The sequence below is a fragment of the Solea solea genome, chromosome 11 (genome assembly GCF_958295425.1).
Source record: "Solea solea chromosome 11, fSolSol10.1, whole genome shotgun sequence".
In the NCBI taxonomy this organism is placed as follows: domain Eukaryota; kingdom Metazoa; phylum Chordata; class Actinopteri; order Pleuronectiformes; family Soleidae; genus Solea; species Solea solea.
Genome location: NC_081144.1, coordinates 20,557,212 through 20,580,594, shown reverse-complemented (window position 1 = coordinate 20,580,594; position 23,383 = coordinate 20,557,212). Strand labels below are relative to the sequence as shown.

The following is a 23,383-nucleotide window of genomic DNA, read 5'->3' as shown; positions in this document are numbered from 1 at the left end:
GTATGACTCATGTACAATTAAATAAATATATATCCACAGCCCAACCTGGCAACCCCAGGGATACACTGAAGCCTCCTTAATTCAATTAATCACAAATTAACACATTTCATGGGATGCAAATACATACATAAATGTAAGATGATGACAATGAATCCCTTTTTTTTGCCCTTAGAAAAGTAGCAGAGACTTATAATCGAACTTTATCCACCTCATTCAATAAATAAATGCTATGAAAAACCTTACATCTGCACTCCAAATGTTAAAATTTTTTAATGTATACATTTTCATTTGTTTAAAACCCCTGGAACTGTGCATTCCTTTGTATTAATTTGACTGTGATGTCATGATTGTTTTTTTTTATTTTATTTTGCTGCTTTGTTTATGAATGCACAATGCAATACTTAGATTCTTAATTAGAATTAATGTTGTTTTTTTATTGATGCCTAGAGCAGAGATTAAAATAAGTTAATTTTAAAAAATTACAAAAACATTATTAGAATTGTAAAACTTCATGTGTAGAGTGAATATTAAAAAAAAAACTTCATACAACAGTCGATTTGCATTTTTTATTTTGAGAATGATGTGAGAGTTCCATGACGATATCAAAATGACAATAGAAAAGCTGTTTGATGGTTAATTTCAAGTCATACCCCATTGTGCAGATCGCTAAGTTACTGTGATCAGATTTTCCATTTTCTATAAAGTGCAATAATCTAACTAATGGAAAATGAAAAGAGCATTTGAAAGTGCGTTACAAAAACGTGTTACCTGATATACAGTGGACATTATCAAAATGCAAAAAGTAAAATAGTGCTCCCAGTCAAATGTATTCACACTTACAAAAATCACAGATGTAGGGAGGACTAAAGTCATTTTAAGTTGTACAACCATTTTAATCAACTCTAAAAGATATATGCTGCTGACACTCCACCTGCAGAATTATTTCCAAAGTTTATATACAGTAAGTGTCTAACTTTCCAAAGTTTAAGTTTAAGTTTTACTTTGCTAAGATGACCAAACCTTAAGTGTTGGTATACTTCCTGCTTTGGGTCCAATGGAAAGAACTGTCTAAGTTCAGGTGTTTTTAAGAATGTTAACCATACATACATGCATACATGCATACATGCATACATACATACATACATACATGCATACATACACAGGGGTGGGTATCATAAAACAAAGAAAATCCCAGAAAGCAAAATCACATATACTGGAACACATATACTGATTACTGACACATCAGGGAAGGCAAGGCAGGCAGAACAGCTGATTACTTTAGTCTACTATGAGAGTTTTGTGAGAATGCCCTTAAATTTCACTATTAGCTTTTGTGGGAGACTGCAATGACACCATCAACCCCCTGAACTAGTCCCATTGCCACTACCTGGCTTTGGTTCGGTTTGACTTAGGGTCCCCACGGTCCCTGTGCCCTCTAAAGTCTTGTGAAACAACCCCTGACTGATCGACAAACTCTTCAAAAAACATCCATAACGTGAATAACATTTTATATTTTTGTAAACCAATAATCTTATCTCATCGTGCTTAAAGACAATATTCACCTTTGTATTCTATAGCATAGTAATATAAGATGGCACATGGCACAGAGCAGTGATTCCCAAAGTCTGGGTCAGAACTCACAGATGTAATGTAGTTAATGAACTTGTAATTAATTTACTAAACATCTCTTGGGAATTATTTGGTTACCAATTCAAAATGATATTACTTCTTACAGATATATGGCTGTAAATAAGTTGCTACATTATGCACAATTTTTGCTCTAATCACAATACTGTATTATTGATGTTGTGATTTGGGTCATGACAGTGTGTATTTCAGTGTAGCATTTTGAAAACATTAAATGCAAAACTAGAAATCCCAAATGGAGGAAAGTTGGTTAAAGAGATATATACATTTTATGCTTAATTGTAATAGATTACATCCCATTATGCAGTGTGATCCAGGACTCTGGTGTGTTGGAGTGAATACTGAACGCTGGGTAGACCATCTCCCTAAACACAACCCTGAAGGTGTGGAGGTGCTCCCTGCGCCCTTTAATGCTATGGAACGATAACGTCCCTCTCTCATAGTGCAACGCAACCTCAATCTTCAGCGGCTGGTGGGTAATTTCTCCCAGAGCCACATTACAGGAGGACTGGCACACCGTAAGCTTGCCGTTCTTCCACTGCAAGCGCCAGGACACAGAGTTGTGTCCCAGTCGACTGTGGTCACCACGGCGGTTGATGCTCTTGTAACACATGCCCACTGACCACATGCTGTTGGCCCCCACCTCTACAACCCACACATGATCGCCGCTGGAGAAGCCCTGGCTGCACAGAACCTGAGGTGCACTTGTAAAACGCTCTGGGTGCTCTGGGTACGGCAGCTTGCTGGGGCTGTACTTGACTGTGCGCAGATCATTGGACAGGATCAGGCTGGGGTGAACGGTGCTAGCATTGAAGGTGAGGTCCAGGGGGCCCAGGATATTATGAAGAGAATCGATGCATCGAATCATTTCAGAGCGGAAGTCTTGGGTCTTGAGGCTTGTCTGGAGACGCCTGGTGTTAAACGGTGTCTTGGAGGGGGTACTGAAAGGAATGTTGCCCTCGGCAACCTTTCTCAGCGTTTCATCAATCAACATGAACCTAGAGAGAAAAGAAGAGGAGGTTTTTTTTATGTCATATAAACATGTCGATTACATTCATTTGTACATTCAAAGCAGTTAAATAAGTTTATCCAGTGCTAGTTAAGTCTATCGGCTCCACGTGACTCTCTCTGTTTTTCTATTCAATTCGTTTTGTGTGAAGACAGATGAAGACAACAGCAACATTGCGCTAGTAAAGCACACGCTGCAGCAAACCAGTTGGAGTTTGATCAAAAATCCAAAGAAGTGCCCAGAAGTAAATTCTGCTGCTCAGAAAATATGACATTGTTTGAGCTCATGACTTTACACTCAATTACCCAAGAACAAGCTCGTTCACATGCTGCTGGCACAGTCCAAGTCTTGCCAAACACGATGGCATGCGACTACAGACACAAATTAAACCATTGACTCTGTGGGCCATTCAAAGGCTGCACAAATGTACACACATACTGTATATTTACATAGAGGTTGGCAAATAATTGATAATAATACATTTCATGGCACACATGTAAACTAATCTCATTGACTATTCTACAGAACAAATTAACACATTTAAGTATGTTGTCTTTTGTTAAAGTAGATTTTGGAGAAATTGGAATTGTCTTTTATTATCATGTTGTACCTGTGTATGAACATGCATGTGTCAGTCTCACTCAGGGCCTCGTTGGCACTTCGCTGGGCATCCAGTAACTGCTGGTGGTGCTCATCCAGTGCACCGAGTCCAAACTGCCAGCTTTTTCTGCGCTGGCCTTGCTCCTCCTTCAAAAGCACATGCAGACGCTCCCTGTACCTGAACTCAACAGCAGTAGGAGGTTAAAATCGAAACCTGAATGGTGCTACCTATATTATTCAGCTTCCCTATGATTGCTATAACTTGTAAAATATCACTTAATAGAAATAGGTTCATGTGTGCTGATACAGGCCAGTTATGTTAAAGTCATTTCAGCATTTATTCCTCTAATGCTGTTTTTTTCTGTCCATGTATATTAGTTTGATAATTGCGTTTGGAAACATCTTCATGACTAATAGACTGATGCTACCTGCTGAATATAAGCAAGTTGTAGTGTAATTCTAAGCATGTTATCATGCAGTTGTTAACATGTATCTTAATGCAGCGCTCTCACAAGGTTTCTTGTACATACCATGTTGTCAAATTGTCGTTCTTTGTGACTGTAAAGGGATTGAGCATTACCGGTAAGCTTAAAATGCAGTTAAACCAGATTTATCACTTGATAATTAAGGTAGACTCTTTTTTAATCTACCGTTCATCAACCACTGCTCGATCCTGCTTTTCAACCTTAAGGAGGACATGCTCTCGGCGATGTGACGTCACTGAGACTCCTCCCCTTTTTTAATCGACAGATCAAAGTGGACCATGAAAGTCATTAAAAAATATGGGTAACACTTTAGATAAGGGAACACTTATTCACCATTAACTAGGTGCTTACTAACATGCATAAAAGTAGCACACCAGCCCTTTATTAGTAATTATTAAGCACGTATTAACACCTTAATCAGGTAGAATAAGGTTTTGTAGGTGTTAATAAGTGCTTCATAATTAGTATTAAAGGGCTAGTATGCTATTTATGCATGTTAGTGAGCACCTAGTTAATGGTGAATATGTGTTCCCTAATCTAAAGTGTTACCAAACTATGATATGAAAACAAGAAAAGTGAGCAACAATCAAGTCTGAAAGTAACAAAAAAAAAAAAAAAGCATATTCACTTATTATTCATTAAGAGAGGGAATTATATGAACAGTGAAAAGAATTGCTGGGGACTGTGTTGGTCCGGTTTGTTCAGAAATGATTCCCAGCAACAAAGCACATATTTGTCACCGGACTCTGACGTCAGTGAGAACCTTTCAGAATGTCAGTGCTTCAGCTAAATGGCACCACATTTTAAATGTGAAGAAAATGACGTTATTCCGAGTGCATGTGCAGTCCATTACCTCTCCACCAGTGCAGCCATGCTGTCCATGATTGTGACCGCCCTGTTGACCACTTTGTCACCTACAGCCTCAGACGCTCCCTGCTCCTCTGCGGCCTTCTGCAGGAGGCTCTCGGTCATCAGCAGCCTGCTTGACACCACCTGCAGACGTGATGCATTTGAATGTTGAGCACATGAAGTGGAAAATCAGGAATGACTGGTTGTGAACTTCTGGTAACAAGCACGAGGAAAACCCACTAATGTTCTCTCACAGGCTTCCAAACATTGCCATGATGTATGTGAAATTCAACTGTACATGTGACTTTCTGGAACAATGACACTTCTACTCAGTCACCTGGAACTGAGAAGTCACGTCAACTTTGATCATATCAGACGATCGTCTGCATTCCTGTCATTACTCCTCTCCAGGGCAAATTGGCAATGAGCCATATAGCCACTAGTTACTTTATTTAAACCACAAATATTTAATTTTCCCATGCACGTTAAATATAGCCTCGTCATCTTCACTCACAATCCTCTGTTTGATATTGATGATAGTATTTAGGCTTCCTAATGTAACTTTAGTTTCAATATGATACAGAAGTTAACAGTTGTTGTATTCTCAAACTTTTTATACCACCACGTTAAAATACAGTGGTGTAAATAGACGGAGCAAAGTCAGCTACAGACTTTTCACAGGAGGCAGATTTATTCCTAACAAGATCTTTTGCTCTCTCATCATCATCATCATCCTCAAAACTCCTCAGCTCCACATACCCTGGTATATACACTCATTTTCCTCCAAGTACTACCAGAGGAAGCCCATGTACCACTAGTGGTACCAAAACCTGAGAATCATGGTGTTAGGGTAACTTGCAATTTAATTTAACACTTTACAATTCTAGGTGCAAAAAAAGCATAGCATATGCTGCTATTGTTATATATATATATATATGTTGTTATTGTGCATTAATGTCCATATTTTAAATAAAGAAATAAGTAAATATACATTTGAACAGATGTCTGACTTGTTACTTTTATCTCCTTTATTGCTTTTCACACTAATACGGACCTACTTGTCAGAAGTAAAGTCAGTAGAACTGAACTGAATTATACTAAAGTGCATACCACCGAATGAAGTGGAAGTTAATATTAAATTATTCAGAAATATGATAGGCCAAACGTGTCTAACTTTCGCAAGGTCTGAGACACCTTCTGATGCTGTATAATAGCACTGTGTGAAAAGTGTCCGTCTGAGTGTAAGTCAGGTCAACGCCAGTGACAGTAATCAAACGTTACCTTGTTGCGGCTCTCCAGTGCCCGTCTCATCTCCTCCTCAGCCACACTGAAGGTGAGAACATCGTGGTCCTGGTGTTGACCCTCTATGAAGCAGGTGCTGCACAGCGAGGTCATGTCATTGGAACAAAAATACTCAAGCGGACGCTGGTGGAGATTGCAGGCTTTCATTCCCAGCTCGTTTCCCTGAGGCTCCACCAATGCATGGGTCTTGAATGACTCCTTCTCCTGGTGTCTTTGAAGGTGCCTGGAGCACAGTGACACCTCACACTTCAGGCAGGTCTTCACAGCCAGTGACTGTTCATCTATACAGTGGTCACAGAAAACCTCCATCCTCTCTGGCCTTGTGTCAGGCTGCCTGTCCAGGAGTGGTATGGCCGCTTGGTAACCCTCGATGATGCTGCAGAGTTTGAAGTTCCTCCGCAGGGAATCCACACCCAAGAACTCCTGACGACACTCTGGGCAACGCAGAAGCGCTTCACCGCACTTATCTTCAAGGTCTGTGGTCTTGCAGATGCAGGATCGACAGTAGTTGTGTCCACAGGGAAGAGCCACTGGATCCGAGTAGAACTGAAGGCAGATGGGGCAGCTCAGCTCAAAGGCCAGCTGCGCCTCTGGCTTTGATAAAGACATGCTGGAGGTGGAATGGGCTGTAGCTTCTTCACTCGTCACTCTTCTTGTCAAAAACTCATTGTCCTAGCCCTCAACCTGCTCTCTTGTCTCGCCCTCTCACCTAGCAAAGTGACAGGTGAGTCTGTAGTGACAACAGGTAATACACAACTTAAACAAGGAAGTCAGCAACCCTGAACTATTTATCTGAATGGCAGGAGGTGTATCCACAATGTGTGCAGAACAATCCTTGTGTACTGGCAGAAAACGACACAAACATAGTGGCTGGTGTTGATGGTGAAAATATGCCCCACATAACAGTTTTAAACACACTTTTAAAGAACCCTTCTTCAATGGGTTTTAGGTCCACGACCCATAATATTTAGTAGGATATGCAAAAAGAAATGTATCCAGTGGGAACCCACTTTTTCGGTTGATTGTAAGATTAGTCTGTAAGCTCACAAGAGTGGGTTTCTGCATGTGCTTGGATCCACGCACTGTAAATGAGGGAATCTGCTGCCGTACACAGAGTACAGTCAGATGTCGCCTGTTGACTGTAAACACCGCACAAGGAAAACCCTCATCCCTCCCTGTTCCTTTGTTGCTGCTTTGTTTGATGTTTTTGGAAAGAAACCCAAGGGACATTTTCACTGCACTTTCCAGATGAAGTATTAAGGTCACCGACAGACATAAAGTGAAAAAGAATTTAAAAAAAAGAAGATATAAACTACAACTGGTTCAAATTACTTCCCCCAATTTCAAATTCAGCCATTTGAAAGTGGTGACCCAAACTTTTTCTAGGTGCAGGTACCTTTAACACAACACACATGACCTCAGGTCACTACTGACCTATATATTTAAGATGTAAATATAACAAAGGCACCATTTGTCTGTACATTAGATGCAATATTTGTCATAACATGGCTATATCTGAATGTAACTGAATTTAAACCGAGGGGAACGAGTCTCACCCCAGCCCACTGACTTGTTTGTCAGCACATCTGTGCGTAACACTTTGCTCAAGACGTCTCCTGAGAAAAGAGACACCAAGAGCAACATCTGGTGGACAGGTATGGAAACACAGCTTGGGTGAGAAGAGGGAGCCTTCGTGAAAGACTGCATGTAGCAGCCATTTAAGATTGTTTTTCTTCTTCCTGCACATGTCATTAATTTGACATAGAGACACAACACTCCCCTTTATCTGGGCTTGGGACCGGCACAAGGAGTACACTAGATGTGGCTCCCGTGTGTCCAATTAACAATGAGGGGCCACGCGGTTGGTGTAGTGGTTAGCAGTCTTGCCTTTGCAACCGGAACAAGGGCCTTTCTGCATCATGGTTGTTGCAATCAACTGGCAACCTGTCCAGTGCCTTTTGCCCTAAATCAGATGAGATTGGCACCAGTGCCACCCCCCCACAACCCACAGGTGGAGGATAAAGCTGTAGAGAATGAGTGAGTGAGCAATGGGGATTGAAGATGAAGAATAAATGGTAAAATAAAATTGAAATGTCAGAATTGGGCAAGGAAGCTCAGTTCGCAGAAGCAGTTGCTGGGTAGTTTGAAAGCTCAAGCAAAAACAGATGGATCTTGTGTCATCATTCTGTTGTTTCACAGTTTGCTGTCATTATGTATATACATGATTACGTCCATTTAAGTTTTCAATCATGTCACTAATTGCAAGTGATTTTCCGTAGTTTCTCTTTTGGTTTTGCAACTAAGCTTCATGAGCTACACCCTTTTGTCAGTTTTATCCTCTGGTGATTAAATGTCTTTTGTTCCCCATCTAGGCCACTGTGTTGTGGTTATTGGAAGTTGGATGTTCTAATGTTTCGTGGCATGCTAAATCTCGCAGACCCGGGTGACCAGCATTCCTTCTTTGTCAGCAGACAGTAAGTTTCATTTTCTGGGAATATCACTTGTGCCGAGCAAGACCATAGGCGGTGCTATTCATTGGACAAGTACTCATCCCGCAGCTTTGAGAAAAACCCCATACATCCTATCAAAATGTGGGGTTTGATCGGGAATCGTGTGCTTTTCTAAACAAACTCCTGCCCACAATTTCCAACCGACATGGACAATTTTTACATAAAAACGTTGATATGGTTGTTGTCTAACCCTGTATGTTGTTTTCATGTTCATATGACTTGCAGTTTTTCTTAAAAATCACCTAAAAGTGCAGAGAGTTCTGGTCAAACCTCCCATTGACCCCCATGAGTTTTTTAAAAATGAGGACGAGGGTGATATTAAAACATTTCTCTGTCAATTCAGAACCATTTTTCACAAATTTAAATCCTGAAAGCCTCCTGACGCTCACAAACCAAAGATTTGATCAACCAGTCTTGAATTATGATAAAACAAGCAATTGACATTTAACATTAACTACACCGCTCCTCCGCTACAAACGGATCCGGTCCAGCCTACAATCCAGGACATGATCAAAACCTACACCCCAGCCCGCCCACAGACTGTTGTAGTTAACAGACCAACTGAAGAGCCCGAGTCATCTGTGTGAAAAAATGGAGCCATCTGAAGCAGGTGAGTAATAACTTACTTTTAAGTTTATTTTCCTTTTTTCTAGCATTAGTTATTTCTCTGGATAATATTAACCCTTTATTACATAACATTACATACTTTTATCCAAAGCGACTTACAATAAGTGCATTTAAACATTTGGGTACAAACAAGAGCTAGAAGTTAGTAAGTGCTTCAAGCAAGTCAAACTATAAAGTGCTAGTCATAAGTGCTTGCCTTTTTTTTTCGTCTTAGTCGAGAAAGAAGAGATGTGTTTTTAGCTTTCTGCTGTAAATATATAAATATTACATCCCTTTTTTGTATAGCAGTGAGATTGGGGATAAAACCACTTTTTAACTCTTCAATTTTTAAAAAACATGCTATATTCATTTTAACTGGTAAGTTAAATATATATATATATATATGCAATCATGTTCCGGGTACAGATCCGGCACCAACATCAGGCTGTCTTTTCCCGCAGTTTTACAAATCAGAGGTAACTAGGGCGGGTGCTTGGCTGATTTCCTAGAAATGTGTGAGGAATGAGAGGTGTGGCGTGAGTGCGTGTGAAAAGCACCAGGTTTATTATGAAACAGGGAACAGGTTTATCATGAAAAGCGCTTTTTGTTAAAACTGAAATGTATCCTCATCATAACCAGATTTTTGTCGACTCCGTCTGACACAACAAAAAGTATGTTATTTTAATTTAATGAATTCAACAAGTATGTTATTGTCTGTAAATATCTAATAATAGTTTTCTATACCAGTCACACGCATTTTTTATGAAAAGACAAAAATCTTCATCTTACGGTGTTGACAAACTGATAGTGATTACAAAATGTATATTTGTTAATTTCAAAAATAAACACTTTTGCAGTTTGACACTGTGACCTCTTGCTGAGGACAGACACATCTCTACATGTTTAGATGAACCGGGGTTGGTCTTTGAACAAATTGCAGTGGAATTGTACAAATATACATGAAATTAATTTCTTCTTTTAAAAATAATGAATGTCTTTATTTTAACGCAAACTATGACTTTTCAGTGTAGGACATGTTTTGTCCTTTTTCTCAAGAATCACTCATAGATCATGGATTATGGCATATTCTGATGATTTGTCAATTTCTCTTCTTCAGATGCAATGATCAAAAAGACACCACCTGTTGAAGAGGACCATGGTGAGGATAACAGGTGAGGGAAGGTCACCAAGTGATTCTCAGGACATAGTATAAAAGTAAATCTTGCCACATATTACACACTTTAGTATGTGTCCCTTTCTTAACCCGGAGAACACAGAGCATTAAAGCTGCTTTTTTGCTATGTTAAAATGTAAATACAGAGGCGATAAGAATGTGTAAGATAGAGTGACTTGGATCCTTTTTTTCAACACAACCTAGACAATCTGAGGTAATTAAACATTTTATTTTCATTTTCACTAGCTTTATAAACACACCTGAGCAAAAAGTACTCACATTTTTTTCAAATTGGATGGAATCTGAGAAATTTGGAAACACGTCACAGTTCAAAGTTAGTGTGGCTCGTTTTTATGAGCAATAATAAAATAAAAATGTAGTCAATTTAGTGACTTCTGCACAGTAATTGCTACTTTATATCACCACTAAGAATGTGATATAAAATGAATTTAACGGTCACTCAACGTTGAGAAAACGAAAAAAAAAAAATGAGGAGTTGTGTATTATTCCCACGACAATTCACTAAGGGTTAAAAATGTGTTTAACATTTAATATTAATAACTGAACACAATGTTTTATTGCAGAAATGTCTCACTGCCCTCCTGTGCCTCCTCAAGTAAGTAAAGTGTACATACCTACATAACATTATAATTAATACACACTGTTTGGGCTTTGTTAACACAAACTAGGTAAAAATCAAGTCCTGAACAATGTCTTTTATGTCCTTAACAAACAATATTGACTCGTCCTGCAATCTAAAGCAGTAATAGAACAACAATGTCATAGTTTTTGTGCTTTGAAAACTATGAATGTCCGTCACTGTTTTAGCACATCAAAAACCAGACAGTCCCTGCACGTGGACGTCATGAAGAGTGGACTCGGGTTAGAATCATTTTAGATTGTGTGACATTGCATTTGGTGAGAGATTATAAATTAATCTCCCACCAAGTTTTAAAGGTTTATTCCACAAAAATACTTCATATTTTGATGATTTGTCAATTCCCCTTCTTCAGATGCACTGATCCAAAAGACACCACCTGTTGAATAGGATGATGGTGAGGATATTTTCCTTTTTTCTCTGGCAGTAGTTACTTTATGGATAGTATTAACCTTTTAAAAATCTTGTCCTTGTGTGTATATACCGTGTACAGTAAGTGATGTAACCTACTGTATCTGTATAAGTCTGTGTAAGTCTGAGCAGATTCCCTTTAACTGGAAATGTACCAGAACATTCATTTGTAACTTGTTCATCTTGTATCTTACCGGGGTTTTGTATAGATCATGGATTATGGCATATTACGATGATTTGTCAATTTCTCTTCTTCAGATGCACTGATCCAAACGACACCACCTGTTGAAGAGGAGCATGGTGAGGATATTTTCCTTTTTTCTCTGGCAGTAGTTATTTTATGGATAGTATTAACCTTTTAAAAATATTGTCCTATACCGTGTACAGTAAGTGATGTAACCTACTGTATCTGTGTAAATCTGTGCAAGTCTGAGCAGATTCCCTTTAACTGGAAATGTATCACAACATTCACTTTTAATTTGAACATCTTGTATCTTACCGGGTTTTGTGTAGATCATGGATTATGGCATATTCTGATGATTTGTCAATTTCTCTTCTTCAGATGCACTGATCCAAAAGACACCACCTGTTGAAGAGGACCATGGTGAGGATAACAGGTGAGGGAAAGTCACCAAGTGATTCTCAGGACATAGTATAAAAGTAAATCTTGCCACATATTACACACTTTACGTGTCCCTTTCTTAACCCGGAGAACACAGAGCATTAAAGCTGCTTTTTTTCCCATTTCTATGTGTTACATCCCTGGCTTTGGCTCAGGGGAGAAGGGGACAAACAAATAAAAATAATGACCCGGGAGGGAAAAAGAAGGGCAACACAGGCAGTTAAGGATTCAAAACAAAAGGTGTTACTTTATTTTAAAGTAAATACGGTTAATGTTAACGTTAAAGAAACTTAAAGCGCTGGTCTCCAAACAAAAAAGAACAAAAGAACCAGGTTACTACACATGACAACTGGAAGGAGAAAACATACAACACACTACAGCAAGGTAAATGCCCTACTAAAAACACCCTCCTTTCCACAGAAAGGAGTAACACAAATGTCCCCGTCTCACCAAACTGCAGCAGCTCTGCTCAGCTCACCAAGAGAGGCCGGAGAGGTGTTTCACCCTCCTTTTATTCCCCTCCACTGATTGCTAACCCAAGACTCCTGTGTGCAGGGCAGGGGGTGGAGAGTCAATCTGGGGACAGAACAGACACACCTACACAGACACACCCACACAGATGCACCACACAAGTACTAAGGCTGTAACATATGTTAAAATTTAAATAAAGAGGCTTTTTTCAGCACAACCTAGACAATCTGAGGATATTCACATTTTTTTTTTCATTTTCACCAACTTTATATGCACACCTGAACAAAAACTAAAAAAAATTTCAAATTGGATGGAATTTGTGAAATTTGGAAACATGTCACAATTCAAAGTTGGTGTGGCTCGTTTTTATGAGCAATAATAAAATAAAAATAGTCAATTTAGTGACTTCTGCACAATAATTGCTACTTTAGATCACCACTAAGAATGTGATACAAAAAGAATCATAACTGTCACTCAACAATGGTTATTCCCACGACATTTCACCAAGGGTGCACCTGCGGCACAGGTCCACACAGTGTGAGCACTAAGGGTTAAAAATGTGTTTAACATTTAATATTAATAACTGACCACAATGTTTTATTGCAGAAATGTCTCACTGCCCTCCTGTGCCTCCGCAAGTAAGTAAAGTGTACATACCTACATAACATTATAATACACACTGTTTGGGCTTTGTTAACACAAACTGGGTAAAAATCAAGTCCTGAACAATGTCTTTTATGTCTATAACAAACAATATTGACACGTCCTGCGATCTAAAGCAGTAATAGAACAACAATGTCATAGTTTTTGTGCTTTGAAAACATAGAATGTCCGTCACTGTTTTAGCACATCAAAAACCAGACAGTCCCTGCACGTGGACGTCATGAAGAGTGGACTCTGGTTAGAATCATTTTTGATTGTGTGACATTGTAGCTGTTGCCTAAACTAAATCACTTCCTGTGTGCAGCATGGGAATGTCACTGTCTGAGTCTAGTGGAGTTGAGAGGCTAAATCAGTGCTGTGCTGACTCATGTGGCATTATGGGTGTTTGAATGGAATAGACAATATGCAACAATGCGCATATGGAGGCACTGACATGTTACATATTTTAACCTTGTATACTTTTGTTCATCCTCAGCGTTTGCATCAGCTGTTGCCACCTTTTTCATCGGGCTGATTTTTGGAGCAGGAGGAGGTCTGCTGCTGGGAAAAACCGCAGTTGTTGTGGTTCAGTCCCTGGAGCTTCTGGCTGACAACAGGCTGCTCATGGACCAGTTAGAAAACTACATGCATGATCTAAACTCTACAAACTTTTTGTCAAAGCAAGAAAATGAACATTTGCAGTCAAAAACCAACATTCAAATGGGTCACATTCACATATCCCTGTTCGCACTATTGTTTGGCTTGTTTTCCTCAATCATTTCATTACCTATAGGAATCTTCATTGGTTTTTCAACATCTGCTCTGGTGATTAATGTAAACGGTGAAGCAGCGATAGGAAAGGCCCTAACTTTGGCTGGGACAGTGTGTCTGAGCAGTGTCACTGCTATTGGATACGCTCTGGGTTTGGCTTTCAAGAGTTTTCTATCAATCACTTTAAATGTTAGGTTATTCATCTGGATTCATATTTTAGCAATGGCTGTCATTGGAGCACTAGCATTAGTTCTATCAATCGAGAAGTTCAAATTAAGTAATTCTTTGTTGAAACTTAAAGAGTTCAAACAAGCCGCTGTAACTATCCCACTAATGTTGATCATAGCTACTGCCTTTAACATGGCAGGGCAGCCAATAATAACCTTACAGTCGCCAGCATCCACAAATTCAAGTAGTGCTGTACCTGAGGCCATCTTTATTGGCATTCTAACTTCTCAGCTGTTGACCGTGACTGTAGGAATGTCATTATTTTTGTCGTGTCACAGGAGTGGAGCAGGTAAAATCTGGCTTACTGCAGCTGGTTCTGGTGCTGCAGTTTTAAGTACTATACAGTCTGCTGTACCTGCTCTGGGTCCAGGTCCCTCTATAGGAGCAGTGATGGGGGTGACAGGAGCAGTAGGGGTGTCACTTTCTGCAGCAGCAACAGCAACAGATCGCTATGGTAAATTAATAGACAGATACGGATTGGTAGGAAAGGTAGGAGTGGCAGTGGGAGCAAGTGTAGGAGCTTTTCTATCCTCATGTGCCCACAGTGGGCTGTCAGGGGTGTTCATGGGACTGTGTGCAGCTATGATTTCTGTTGGACTCTCCCTTCTGTGGAAATGTCCTAAATGTCCTGAGTCCTAAACGCATATGTTTAACATTTATCGTTTTATATCTGATTTGCTGCTTTATCATCCATATAGTGACCTACACCTGTAAGTCAGTGTCCCCAGCACGGTCATGTAGTGGTGCAACGGATCATCATTGATCCGTGATCCGTTCGGATCAATATCTTCGGTTCGGCACACACGTGATCCGCGGATTGATTTATGAAACGCCGCGCGTCATTTAAACCCCTGTATGGGAGCATTTTGGCTTCCCTGTCAGATATAATGACGAAGGAAAGAGGTTAGTGGATAAAACCGTGACGGTGTGTAGGCACTGTGGCACAAGAAAGCCATATGACAGTGAAAACACATCAAGCATGGCCACGCATTTGAAGCGATATCACCCCGGTGTTTCACTGACAGGAGTGAAAACGAAGGCTGCTCAACAACCGCTTATCACTGCGGCATTTAAGCAGCCCCTTGTTGCACAATCAGACCGGGCTAAAGCCATCACAAACGCAAGAGGTTTGAGAATGATCTGCCTCGTAAATGGCGTCATATTGTTTATTTGACATGTTTTTCTTTCTGTGTGCCTTTCTTTGATCATGTGAATGAATGTTTGTGGGCCAAATGTATTTTTGTTTGTTCTTATTTTTTGTCATGTGTTCCTAGGTCTATATTATCTTTTGAACATGTAATAAACATATACTACACATACATATATATACATACATATATATATACGTTTATATATATACATATATATATACATACATACATACATACATATATATATATACATACATACATATAAATATATACATATGTACATATATATCTTTTTTCTTTGTGATTTTTTCTATTTGATGCTTTAGCTGCTTTTATGTTCTATAAGGTGTCTTTGAGTATTTAGAAAATCACTTGAAAATAAAATGTATTATTATTATTATTACATATATATGTGAGGAGAGAGGTGCTGACAATAACACAATATATATTAATATATATCACAAGTCTCCAAAAGTGGGAAAGTGAATATCTCTGATAAATACATGTGAAAACTCAGTTGAGGAATTGGACTTCAGCACCACCTGCTGGTTGATGAAAAGGAATCCTCAAATTACATCACAGCCATCAGGGGAGTGTGGAATAACAATACTGGTGACTTATCAACTCTTCAAGGACAATAAATCTCCATATCAATGCAATGACTTAAAAATTGTTGGTTGAGCAAATCATCGTGGAACAGAAAACAAATAAACACTAAAACACTAGAAATTGAACAATTAATGGCCTAACCCTAATTAACCAAATAATGGCTTGCACTCAGTTCACATTAGGTATTATTGTATAAAAGGTAAAAAAGAAAAATTTACACATCGTCAATACTGCTGTACAGTGGTTCGTGAAGAAATGATTTTTGAAGATTCTTTAGATTTAGATCTACAGAAAATAATGTGTTTGTAAGAATTAACCTCCAGTTATCAAAAATAGGGGAATGCAGCAATAGGTGTCAAAAGCCTATCTTTAAGTTTCAACAAATAATTACTTAATTTGAACTTCTTGATTGATAGAACCATTGCTAGTGCTGCTAGTGCGTCAATTAATGCCACTGCAAAAAAATGAAACCAGGCGAATGAGACAACATTTAATCTGATTGATAGAAAACTCTCGAAAGCAAAACCCAGAGTGAATCCAATAGCAGTGACACTGCTCAGACACACTGTCTGTATATATATACATATATACATATATATATATATACATATATATACACATATATATATAGATATATATACACACACATATGTATACATATACATATATAAAAATATGTATATATTTGTATATGTATATATGTAATATATATGAAATAAATATAAACATACAAATACAAATAAGCAACAACAAAAAACAATAATGCTAAAGTGGTTAATCAAAGACAATCTTAGAAAGGAAAACAATACAATTGTTACATTACTGCTTTCTTGTTTCTATATATTTATTTTATTTTCCAACAGTGAACACCTGCTGATAGTCAAAAATCCTCATCCCTACATCTTCCTTGATCAAATATTCAAATGATCAGGTAAATATTTTTGAACACGTTTATTTTGTCAGTATCACTATCATATCCTGGGCCACACAGTGGTGTAGTGGTTAGCACTCTCGCCTTGCAGCGAGAAGACCCAGGTTCGAGCCCCAGTTGGAACAAGGGCCTTTCTGCATGGAGTTTGCATGTTCTGCCCGTGCGTGCGTGGGTTCTCTCCGGGTTCTCCGGCTTCCTCCCACAGTCCAAAAACATGCAATGTGGGGATTAGGTAAATTGAACACTCTAAATTGACCATAGGAGTGAGTGTGAGAGTGAATGGTTGTTTGTCTCTATCTGTGTGTGGCCCTGCGATGGACTGGCGAACTGTCCAGGGTGTACCCCGCCTATCGCCCGATGTAGCTGAGATTGGCACAGCACCCCCCGCGACCCTCTGGTTGAGGATAAAGCGGTAGATGATGACTGACTATCATATCATATTGAACATTATGCCAGTAATTTCCACCGGCTCTACTCGCATCACCTTGGCACAGCATGACATGGCACAATTTCGGTTGCATCTTTACTACAAAAAAAAGTCAGCAGTATCCATCTGCATCCCCGGAGAACACCACCCTGGTTACCTCAGAATTTTAGATTTTTATTTTTTTTAAACTTTATTTATTTATTAAGAAACTTACAGCAGTAATTACCGTTCAAACAATAATAAAAAAAACATCTTAATTGTAAAGTTATGACATGTCAGTAACCATTGTTTAAGATGTTGAAGGTTCTGTATAGCTTAAAGTTATAATAAAAGTATCTTTATTGTAATTAAACTCTTTCAAAGGTCGAAGGCTGGGCGTCATGAGTGTTGTACGCTATGGCTATATGGCTAATATCTACTATTGTATATGAACTGGTTGATGTTATGCTTCAAACAGAAAAAGTTCCTTCATACAGGCCTAGCTAGTTTCTAGTTTTCTGGTGGAATTGTCTGTTCCGGTGTGTAAACGAAGTTAATTTATTAATAATTTAATTAATTATTAAGAGAATATGTCACACCAGAGTACTTCCGTCACGCCAGGGTGTTGTTGTCACTCATTGTTCTCCGGGGCTGCAGGGTCTGTCATGCAGCTCGCCTGTCACGATCAGCAGTGCTGTCCCTAAAAACACCAGACTCCTGGTAGTTGTTGGATATTTACCCATGATTTTAGGATTGTTAAGTTGTTTTAACTGATCTACAGTTCGGCACTGTTCGGCTTGATTTATGTGTCGTACGTCTCTTCCTGTGATGGCAGTCTGACCAAACATGCATAGTACCTACTTAGCGCGCTTGGAAGCTCGCCGGCCAGAGCAGGTAGTAACAACCGGGTACCAGACTAGTGGAAATGCTTCTTAAACCGTGCCTTGTCGAGGCGAGTAGAGCCGGTGCAAACACGCCATAAAAGGCAGCTGAGGTGACAGCAGCTCGGCACAAGTGATATTCCCACTTACTGTCTACTGAAGAAGAAAGGAATGCTGGTCTTCCGGGGCTGCTAGATGTTCAAGATCTTCATTACTTGGCAGCCGCACCAAACACGCAGAGAGACATTTGAGCATTTTGAAAGAATCGTTCACGAACGACACATCACTAGTTGTTCACATTTCTCCCAGGAGAAGAACCGGTTTGAGCACCAAGCTTATTCAAATCTGATCATCTGGCAAGCAAGGGAGCATTGTGTGGCGACTGTGTTGTAGTTAACAGACCAACTGAAGAGCCAGAGTCATCTGTGTGAAAAAATGGAGCCATCTGAAGCAGGTGAGTAATAACTTACTATTAAGTGTAGCATTAGTTAGTTCTCTGGATAGTATTAACCCTTTATTACATATGATCACATACTTTTATCCAAAGCGACTTACAATAAGTACAATCCGTCGTCGTCATCTTAGTCGAGTTAGAGTTGAAAGAGATGTGTTTTTAGCTTTCTGCTGTAAATATGTAAATATTACATCCCTTTTTTGTATAGCAGTGGGATTGGGGATAAAACCACTTTTTAACTCTTCAATTTTTAAAAAACAGGCTATATTCATTTTAACTGGTAAGTTAAATATATATATATTTATATATATATATATAGACAATCTTGTTCCGGGTACAGATCTGGCACCGGCAACAGGCTGTCTTTTCCCGCAATTTTGAAAATCAGCCAATCAGAGGTAACTAGGACGGGTGCTTGGCTGATTTCCTAGAAATGTGTGAGGAATGAGAGGTGTGGCGTGAGTGCGTGTGAAAAGCACCAGGTTTATTATGAAACAGGGAACAGGTTTATCATGAAAAGCGCTTTTTGTTAAAACTGAAATTTTATCCTCATCATAACCAGATTGTTGTCGACTCCGTCTGACACAACAAAAAGTATGTTATTTTAATTTAATGAATTCAACAAGTATGTTATTGTCTGTAAATATCTAATAATAGTTTTCTATACCAGTCACACGCATTTTTTATGAACAGACAAAAATCTTCATCTTACGGTGTTGACAAACTAATAGTGATTACAAAATGTATATTTGTTAACTTCAAAAATAAACACTTTTTCAGTTTGACACTGTGACCTCTTGCTGAGGACAGACACATCTCTACATGTTTAGATGAACCGGGGTTGGTCTTTTAACAAATTGCAGTGGAATTGTACAAATATACATGAAATTAATTTCTTCTTTTAAAAATAATGAATGTCTTTATTTTAACGCAAACTATGACTTTTCAGTGTAGGACATGTTTTGTCCTTTTTCTCAAGAATCACTCATAGATCATGGATTATGGCATATTCTGATGATTTGTCAATTTCTCTTCTTCAGATGCAATGATCAAAAAGACACCACCTGTTGAAGAGGACCATGGTGAGGATAACAGGTGAGGAAAAGTCACCAAGTGATTCTCAGGACATAGTATAAAAGTAAATCTTGCCACATATTACACACTTGAGTATGTGTCCCTTTCTTAACCCGGAGAACACAGAGCATTAAAGCTGCTTTTTTGCTATGTTAAAATGTAAATACAGAGGCGATAAGAATGTGTAAGATAGAGTGACTTAGATCCTTTTTTTCAACACAACCTCGACAATCTGAGGTAATTAAACATTTTTATTTTCATTTTCACTAACTTTATAAACACACCTGAGCAAAAAGTACTTAAATGTTTTTCAAATTGGATGGAATCTGAGAAATTTGGAAACACGTCACAGTTCAAAGTTAGTGTGGCTCGTTTTTATGAGCAATAATAAAATAAAAATGTAGTCAATTTAGTGACTTCTGCACAATAATTGCTACTTTATATCACCACTAAGAATGGGATATAAAATGAATTTAACGGTCACTCAACGTTGAGAAAACGAAAAAAAAAAATGAGGAGTTGTGTATTATTCCCACGACAATTCACTAAGGGTTAAAAATGTGTTTAACATTTAAATGACTGACCACAATGTTTTATTGCAGAAATGTCTCACTGCCCTCCTGTGCCTCCTCAAGTAAGTAAAGTGTAAATACTTACATAACATTATAATTAATACACAATGTTTGGGCTTTGTTAACACAAACTGGGTAAAAATCAAGTCCTGAACAATGTCTTTTATGTCCTTAACAAACAATATTGACTCGTCCTGCGATCTAAAGCAGTAATAGAACAACAATGTCATAGTTTTTGTGCTTTGAAAATGTAGAAATGTCCGTCACTGTTTTAGCAAATCAAAAACCAGACAGTCCCTGCACGTGGACGTCATGAAGAGTGGACTCGGGTTAGAATCATTTTTGATTGTGTGACATTGTTGCTGTTGCCTAAACTAAATCACTTCCTGTGTGCAGCATGGGAATGTCACTGTCTGAGTCTAGTGGAGTTAAGAGGCTAAATCAGTGCTGTGCTGACTCATGTGGCATTATGGGTGTTTGAATGGAATAGACAATATGCAACAATGCGCATATGGAGGCACTGACATGTTACATATTTTAACCTTGTATGATTTTGTTCATCCTCAGCGTTTGCATCAGCTGTTGCCACCTTTTTCATCGGGCTGCTTTTTGGAGCAGCAGGAGGTCTGCTGCTGGGAACAACAGCAGTTGTTGTGGTTCAGTCCCTGGAGCTTCTGGCTGACAACAGGCTGCTCATGGACCAGTTAGAAAACTACACGCATGATCCAAAATTTACAAACTTTTTGTCAAAGCAAGAAAATGAACATTTGCAGTCAAAAACCTACATTCAAATGGGTCACATTCACATATCCCTGTTCGCACTATTGTTTGGCTTGTTTTCCTCAATCATTTCATTACCTATAGGAATCTTCATTGGTTTTTCAACATCTGCTCTGGTGATTAAAGTAAACGGTGAAGCAGCGATGGGAAAGGCCCTAACTTTGGCTGGGACAGTGTGTCTGAGCAGTGTCACTGCTATCGGATACGCTCTGGGTTTGGCTTTCGAGAGTTTTCTATCAATCACTTTAAATGGTAGGTTATTCATCTGGTTTCATATTTTAGCAATGGCTGTCATTGGAGCACTAGCAGCACTAGCAATGGTTCTATCAATCAACCAGTTCAAATTAAGTAATTATTTGTTGAAACTTAAAGATTGGCTTTTGACACCTATTGCTGCATTCCCTATTTTTGATAACTGGAGGTTAATTCTTGCAAACACATTATTTTGTATATATCTAAGTCTAAAGAATCTTCTAAATTCATTACTTCCCAATCAAGCCACTGTAACTATCCCACTAATGTTGATCATAGCTACTGCCTTTAACATGGCAGGGCAGCCAATAATAACCTTACAGTTGCCAACATCCACAAATTCAAGCAGTATTCTACCTGAGGCCATCTTTATTGGCATTCTAACTTCTCAGCTGTTGACCGTGACTGTAGGAATGTCATTATTTTTGTTGTGGCACAAGAGCGGAGCAGGTAGAATCTGTGTTACTACAGCTGGTTCTGGTGCTGCAGTTTTAAGTATTATAAAGTTGGCTCTACCTGCTCTGGGTCCAGGTCCTGCTATAGGAGCAGTGATGGGGGTGACAGGAGCAGTAGGGGTGTCACTTTCTGCAGCAGCAACAGCAACAGATCGCTATGGTAAATTAATAGATGGATATGGATTGGTAGGAAGGTTGGGAGTGGCAGTGGGAGCAGGTGTAGGAGCTTTTCTAACCTCATGTGCCCACAGTGGGCTGTCAGGGGTGTTCATGGGACTGTGTGCAGCTACAATTCCTGTTGGACTCTATCTTAAACAGGTGTTTTTTTTCCTCCTGCATAAATGTCAGAGTCCTCAACGCATATGTGAAATGTCTATCTTTTTATATCTGTTTTGCCGCCTTATCTTCGTTATAGTCTACACCTTCACCCATAAGTCATTGTGTCCATTTACCCGCAGAGTACAGTCAGTTACATTCTTATTATTGTGTGTCAGTATTATTCCTGTTGGATTCTGTCTGCAATGCCTGAACTCACGTTTTTACTTAATAGTAATGGTTCTTGCATCTTGGGCACTCCTGATACCACTTGACACCAGTATTTATGACTTGGTGTTTGACGTAGATTTGATAGGAGCTTTTTATGGCCCTGCAGTGATGTATCCATCACTACTTTTTGTAACTGTAATGATGACCTCCTCATTGTCATTTATGAAATACAGAGGTGCTGCTATTGCTGGTGTTATCATGTAATAATCATATAAGTTTGGTCATTATAACAGCCTCCCCCTTACATAGATGTTTTAATAATTGTTTTTTTGTTGATGTGCTCTGTTTCAATCTGCATCTTCTCCACTCCTGTCAGTCCTGGGGGACACAGAGATTCCTACAGACATTTCCCCCATAGACTTCATATCGAAAATGGACAGTTTCCTCTGTAAAGTTAGTCAGGAAGTAGGACTATGTTCAATACCAAGGGGTGACTCTGCTGGTCTCAAACATAACTCCATTTGAATGGAATACTCTGGGAAAATGAGCCTAATTCTCACTTGATTTATAACTTTATAACATTAGTTACATTAGACTTAATATATTCAGGTCTTTTGGGAAATTATGTTCCCATCATTTTTTATATAAATATATATACATACATACAACAACTTTATGGTATCTTTACTTTTTATTTTAAACACAACTTTATGGTATCCAGCTTTTCTGAGACTGTAGTTAAGGAGCCAAAAACAGCGTTGATGGAGGCACATTCATGGTTGTTGCATACATTTTTATGACATAACATAATTGATAGAATTAGGAGGCAAAGGAGGCAAGAGTTTACTCTGCATGGCTGCTGACCTTTACTGTTACTTATGTTACATACTTACATTAGAAATTATGGGCAGATCAGACACTGGTGAGCATCCTTTAAGTCTGATAAATTATACAGATCCGGCTTCAAAGCCAAATTGCTATGTCTAGCAGATCTGAATGAGCTTTCCTTCTGAACAACTGCAAAGTCCTCAGGTGCCTGCGTAAAGTCGACAAACTAATGGTAATACCATCTATATGACGTAAGGACAGGACTATCTTCCAGTGTCTTAAACCCAGATCAAAGTAAAACTTGAGTAAACTAAACAAGCCGTCCATGTTGTTATAAATCAAACTCTCAATAAAGGAATGAATGTGTTTGTTTCAAATGCGCTCTAAACTCAGAAAAAAAAATAAAAACAAACCAACATTTTTTTCAAGTGAATTCAATGCGCTTCCGTACCCGTCTTATCTTTTGAACATTTAATAAACATATAAATACTGTATATTTAAAAAACAAACAAATCATGA

At 38.8% G+C, this 23,383-nt stretch overlaps 2 protein-coding genes and 1 long non-coding RNA gene across 4 annotated transcripts; 2 read left to right on the top strand and 1 right to left on the bottom strand.

Moving 5' to 3' along the window:
• Window positions 1-552: 552 nt before the first annotated feature.
• LOC131468592 (E3 ubiquitin/ISG15 ligase TRIM25-like) lies at window positions 553-6,652 on the bottom strand. Its single transcript, XM_058643022.1, has 4 exons — window positions 5,872-6,652; window positions 4,595-4,734; window positions 3,267-3,434; window positions 553-2,645 (listed from the first exon to the last, which is right to left on the bottom strand). The coding sequence occupies exons 1-4, from the start codon at window positions 6,499-6,501 to the stop codon at window positions 1,937-1,939; spliced, it is 1,647 nt and encodes a 548-aa protein (XP_058499005.1). The 5' UTR covers window positions 6,502-6,652; the 3' UTR covers window positions 553-1,936.
• Window positions 6,653-8,965: 2,313 nt separating this feature from the next.
• On the top strand, window positions 8,966-11,232 carry LOC131468091 (uncharacterized). The gene is made up of 4 exons (XR_009241673.1): window positions 8,966-9,012; window positions 10,126-10,180; window positions 10,767-10,798; window positions 11,196-11,232. It is a non-coding gene; the product is annotated as an uncharacterized LOC131468091 (long non-coding RNA).
• A 7,068-nt stretch (window positions 11,233-18,300) lies between these two features.
• Window positions 18,301-23,383, top strand: LOC131468685 (uncharacterized). Of its 2 annotated transcripts, none has more exons than XM_058643198.1 (4): window positions 18,301-18,417; window positions 19,458-19,512; window positions 20,094-20,125; window positions 20,631-23,383. In XM_058643198.1, the coding sequence occupies exons 1-4, from the start codon at window positions 18,399-18,401 to the stop codon at window positions 22,298-22,300; spliced, it is 1,776 nt and encodes a 591-aa protein (XP_058499181.1). In that variant the 5' UTR covers window positions 18,301-18,398; the 3' UTR covers window positions 22,301-23,383. The 2 variants fall into 2 exon arrangements, with proteins under 2 accessions (XP_058499181.1, XP_058499182.1); XM_058643199.1 differs by having other exon boundaries at window positions 19,458-19,499; window positions 20,631-22,280.

Bases quoted from the DNA above. Each gene is read 5' to 3' on its own strand.
- LOC131468592 (XM_058643022.1), bottom strand. From the start codon at position 6,501: ATGTCTTTATCAAAGCCAGAGGCGCAGCTGGCCTTTGAGCTGAGCTGC. The intron at 4,735-5,871 runs GTAACGTTTGAT...TCACGTCTGCAG, and splicing joins CACTGGAGAGCCGCAACAAG to GTGGTGTCAAGCAGGCTGCT. The intron at 3,435-4,594 runs GTAATGGACTGC...TGTTGAGTTCAG, and splicing joins ATGGCTGCACTGGTGGAGAG to GTACAGGGAGCGTCTGCATG.
- LOC131468685 (XM_058643198.1), top strand. The intron at 19,513-20,093 runs GTGAGGAAAAGT...GTTTTATTGCAG, and splicing joins GACCATGGTGAGGATAACAG to AAATGTCTCACTGCCCTCCT. The intron at 20,126-20,630 runs GTAAGTAAAGTG...GTTCATCCTCAG, and splicing joins GCCCTCCTGTGCCTCCTCAA to CGTTTGCATCAGCTGTTGCC.